Here is a 5,020-nt window from a genome sequence, read left to right as displayed (position 1 = left end):
CAAAGCTAATTAGCCAAATACAAATATAAATTCTGCAAACCTTGTCATCTATTATTTGCCCCCAATTGTCAGGTTTTTGATTTTGGTGTTTTATTATTTATAGTAACATTAAACCATCCTTGAGTACATATTAATTATGTGTGTGTTTCTGATAATAGGTAACTTTTTAATGCACCCCCTTTAATTAATATTGATTGCATTGGAGGGAGTGTAACTTTCCCATGTCTCTGGATGGTACAATATGCTACTTGCTGGTGTTTATGGTATCAATGTCATTATAGGAGTCAGTATTTAGTACAGCCACAGCAGATGTATCCAGGGGATTTTATGGTGTGTGTCTTTCCCACACTTTCATGTCCTTCCACACAATACCAGCTCCAGATGCTCTGCTGCAGCTTCAGATGACACACGTCCATTGTCCCTACTGTTCTGTGATTGGCTGCTGAGTGTGGGAACCTCTTGCAAGCCAGTTCTCCATACATTGTTATGCAGGGAGAGGGGTATATATAGAGGGATTGATTGCTCAGTAGCAGACACTCAGCAACTGGCTCACCCAGCACTTACTGCTACCAGCTCCACCAACATGGCACCCTGCACTATGAGGACTTTTGATCAGCAAGCTACCAATGGGCTCCGAAAGGTAACATTTCCCTTTCTACTTTTTTTTTATTTTTTTAGATATTTTATTTTTTTTTAGAATATTTTATTTTAGATTTGTATTTACATTTTAGCTTCTGATGTAAAAACAATATGCAAAAAAGCAAGGTTTTGGTTGTCTTACATTCAATAAATCTTGGATACTGCATGCTACAACTAGTAGTTAATTTAAAGTTTAGAACCTTTGTAGATGCAAGATACAATGTGAACTGTTCACTTGTATTAAATAAGGGGTTACATATAAACTATAAAGGGTTATCTTGTGTTTTTGTGAATAAATTTTGGATTTATATAGAGGTATTAATCATTCTTTGTCTTGTTTTCTGCAGTTGAGGAAGCCTGTTATTGAGAAAATGAGAAGAGATCGCATAAATAGCAGCATCGAGCAGCTGCGTCTCTTACTGGAGAAAGAGTTTCAAAAACATCAACTGCCCTCCAAACCTGAAAAGGCCGACATATTGGAGATGACGGTCACCTTCATACAGCAGTACATGACTGAGAAAAGTAAGTACCCCCATTTCTTGTCCAAGATCTTATGTTACGTGATGTGCAGATGATTGTAGAAGGTGTCATTGGACTTTATATAACTAACATGCGTCTTGTTTTTTCTAGATATGACAACAGTCCACAGCCCAGCCCATACAGAAAGCTACTCCACCTGTGTCCGAGACTCCATGTGTTACATGGCAGCGCATAATCCTCAGGACAAGCTGACCAGACATTTCAGCAGCCATCTTGCCAGTTATGATCCTTCCATTACTTTGACATCAAAAGCCCCCAGTCAGCTCAGTCAAAGCAAAACCCTGTGGAGGCCCTGGTGAAAGAAACCCAACACGGTGCTCATTTAGAGCCCTCAAATGATGGACTTTACCCATTGCAATATGGGAATTCCCATGTTGCCAGACCTGCGGCCACCTTTGCCAGCCTTACTGTTAAACGCGTTTCTTTGCACATTGTTGTAATCCAACCCTTTCTTATAGAAAGATTTTGAGTTTTCCTTAGCCTAGGAAAGAATATTTAAATTCTTCTAATTTAGGAGGAATGTATGTGATGTTAAGATGCATAGAAACTATGTGATGTGTATGGAAGGTTATATATAGTACAAGACATGTAGTGGAATATGCAAAGTCTTGAAAAAAAAGGTTTAAAAATATATAATATATAATTAATGTTATGGTAATATTTGCATTGTATGAATGTACAGCAAAGCAGCTGAATACATCCCTTGTTTGGGTATGAAATCCTCATGACCCTGGGATAATGTTTCTTTTATTGAAAGATATGTATTTTCTTTAGATCTACTATTTTTATTAAATATTATAATATTTTTGTATTGATTAGCATCATAACAACATTGTTTTTGTTTTGATCATTGTTTTCCCAGTAACTGGGTATGAAATTGCTCTTCGGTTAGAGGGGTTCAATTATATTTAATTTCTGAATGAAAAAATAAATCTGAAATTTCTGTGAAATGAAAAGTTTACCTGTAATGTGTTTTTTTCACTGTAAGTGTTACATTAGTAACATATGGATGTATTGCATACTGACATTCAGCTGCGTGAGTGTGTCACACGGCCAAATAAAAAATAAACTATAAACTCAAATTTAGTTTGTCTTTTAAATATTTTATAAATATTTTTATATAAATATAATTCATGATTGGTTTGAAATTATGGGACAATACGCATTATATGGTTCAATCTATCTATCTATCTATCCATCTATTTATCCATCCCATCTGTATATTTATCTATCCATTTATCTATATCAATTGATACATTTATTTGTCTGAATACTCATCCAACATCTATCCATCTATCCATTCATTAATTTATCATTCCATTTATTTATTTATTCATCCATCCAGTCTATCTATCTATCTATCTATCTATCTATCTATCTATCTATCTATCTATCTATCTATCTATCTATCTATCTCTCTACCTAGATCATATAATCAGCCTTTCTCAACCTTTTTACCTTTGAAGAATACTGCTAAAATCAATTTATTGAAAGTCATTGGAAAGAAGTCTCCTAAACTGGTAGTCAATGGGGAGATTGCCCCCCCTACAGCAATGGCTAGAATACTTTATACCCCACTTTAAATATCATAAGAGCCATGCTGTTGGCTATACCTAATCGGTGTTGACCCCAGAACTTTGCAGGTGTCATCAAATGGCGATGGAGGAACCCATAGCAATCTCTGGGCGTACTCTAGTTGAGAATGGCTGATCTAGCTACTGCATGCAAAGCATCCATATTTTCTTTATTCCCTTTAGATATAGATATATAGTAACTTATATCAGCTAGTTATAGATAATCATTTTTCAGATTGTCTACAATACATGAGTACAATCTGATTTTTGAGTGGCTGCCATAAAAATGCATGTAAGGTATATTTAAAGGTTCCCATAGCTTATTCTTAAAAAAACCTTAATGTTGACTTATCAGAGCTTACATATAGCTACTGACACCTTTCCTTCTCCCTGTGTGATAGCACTGGGCCAACCAAAGTCATTCTGATTCAGTGGCTTCATTATTATATAGATTACCAGCAGCACTGGATTAGCAGTTCCAGATAATCCTAAAAAAGGCACTGCAAGGTTTCTGTATATACCTGTGTGTATGGAACCTTGTTGCATTAGGTCCCCTTAGTAATTCTCAGATCTAGCCTCCTCTAATTTGAGAAAAGTAATTAAAATTAGAGATTGTAGTATATTTTGCCAGCCAATCCAATACTTCTTCAAGATCGCCTATGGCCCTGGTTATATATGATCCAGTAATTCAATCATTTGTAGACATCTTAATGTTCAACTTCAGCAAGTTCAATTTCTCTTCCCTCTGTTGCTCTTCTTGATGTTGTAGGAGGAGGACATAGGGAAGTGTGTGTCACTTGTCACCTCTCCCACTTGTCAGCTCCTGGCCTCATAAACCTTCTTTCCTGGCTTTGAAGTTTCCAGGCACACTTTCACACCTCTGTGCTGGCAGGATTTCCAGATCACTGCAGAGGCAATTGTTGTGGTTATGTCTGGCAACAGGAATAGTATTGCCTGAGAAAACAGATAGGTGTTATTATCTGCTTATGTTTTGCTAACTCCTTTATTTGTCAGGAAACAAAAATGCTTACAATACAAATCAACACGAGACAAGCGCTGCCCAACCTGGCTGAACGGCCATATGGATCTAGCTGGAAAAGCTGGAATGGTTGCTCTTATTTCCCTGGAAATGGTGGTGTTTGCTACTGGCTTATCTCTTTCCCAACCTATTTGTCTGTTGCATCAACAATCATCTCATTTTCAGAGAGCCATACATTCATGTTTATGCTGCAAAAAGTATGATTACTTCTGCATAATTCACACCTTCTACATTTGGGAGAAAGGAAAGAGGGATACTATTTAGTCTCAAAGTATGTAGGAAAAAGACAAAACCCTGCAACACCCTCAGTTTGCAGACCAAAAAAAGGAATATACCAAAAATGATTGATTAAACCAATAACTATCATATAATCATATTGACATTTCAAAAAAATAAATGGAACAATTTAAAGGCTGAATCAAAGCCTAAGTGAAAAATGATCTTCTTTAAATGGCCATGAACACACAGACATTTATTATTATCTAATATTTACATAGCTCCGATCCAGGATTGCAAACATTTTCCTAAAGTCCATAGTCCTGTCACTAGCTGTCGCTCAAAGGAGCTCACAATCTAATGTCCCTACCATAGTCATATGTTTTTAACACAGTCTAAGGTCAATTTTAGAGGGAAGTCAATTAACCTAACTGCATGTTCTTGGAATGTAACCACAGTAACCCACATTGGAAGAACCTGCAAACTCCATGTAGATACTGTCCCGGCCAAGATTTAAACCTGGGACCCAGCAATGCATAGGTAAGTGTGTTAACCTATGATCCACCATGCTCACCATAAATAAGGTTGTCCCTTCCTTATTTAAGAAAGGAACAACCTAGAAAAAAAAGTGAACAGTAGAATAACAAAAATGGAGAATTCTTCCAAATCAAGGACATTTGGGAGGGAAGAGTTACTGGCCTGCAAATTTAAGAGCATGGATGGCCATGAAAGCCTAATCTAGATACTTTCAGATCAAAAACTCAGTTTAGGGCTACAATAAAAAAAATGACAGCCCAGCTTGGTAGACTATGCATGTTTCGGCCATTGACCATAGGGGCAGGGGGCCAAGACACTGTTAAAGCTGGTTATTTTGGGAAGTAGGTAATTTAGAGCAAGGTATATAACTTATCTGATGATTTTGTTGATTTCAATGGTGAGCGTAGTCAAGTATTATTATTATCTTGTATTGATATAGAGCCAACATATTACGCAGCACTTTACAAAGTCCATA

General features: G+C 36.6%; 1 protein-coding gene across 1 annotated transcript; it reads left to right on the top strand.

Annotated features, from left to right (window-relative positions):
• Nucleotides 1–452: 452 nt before the first annotated feature.
• Nucleotides 453–2,261, top strand: LOC140340726 (transcription factor HES-5-like). Its single transcript, XM_072426095.1, has 3 exons — nucleotides 453–640; nucleotides 987–1,161; nucleotides 1,270–2,261. Exons 1-3 carry the CDS (start codon nucleotides 584–586, stop codon nucleotides 1,476–1,478), a joined length of 441 nt encoding a protein of 146 aa, XP_072282196.1. The 5' UTR covers nucleotides 453–583; the 3' UTR covers nucleotides 1,479–2,261.
• Nucleotides 2,262–5,020: the final 2,759 nt, after the last annotated feature.

This window comes from Pyxicephalus adspersus, chromosome 11, assembly GCF_032062135.1.
Source record: "Pyxicephalus adspersus chromosome 11, UCB_Pads_2.0, whole genome shotgun sequence".
Classification (NCBI taxonomy): domain Eukaryota; kingdom Metazoa; phylum Chordata; class Amphibia; order Anura; family Pyxicephalidae; genus Pyxicephalus; species Pyxicephalus adspersus.
This window is presented reverse-complemented; position numbering and strand designations above follow the sequence as displayed.

Coding starts and splice junctions, on each gene's coding strand:
- LOC140340726 (XM_072426095.1), top strand. CDS start 584: ATGGCACCCTGCACTATGAGGACTTTTGATCAGCAAGCTACCAATGGG. Junction 641..986: donor CTACCAATGGGCTCCGAAAG/GTAACATTTCCC, acceptor TGTTTTCTGCAG/TTGAGGAAGCCTGTTATTGA. Junction 1,162..1,269: donor GCAGTACATGACTGAGAAAA/GTAAGTACCCCC, acceptor TGTTTTTTCTAG/ATATGACAACAGTCCACAGC.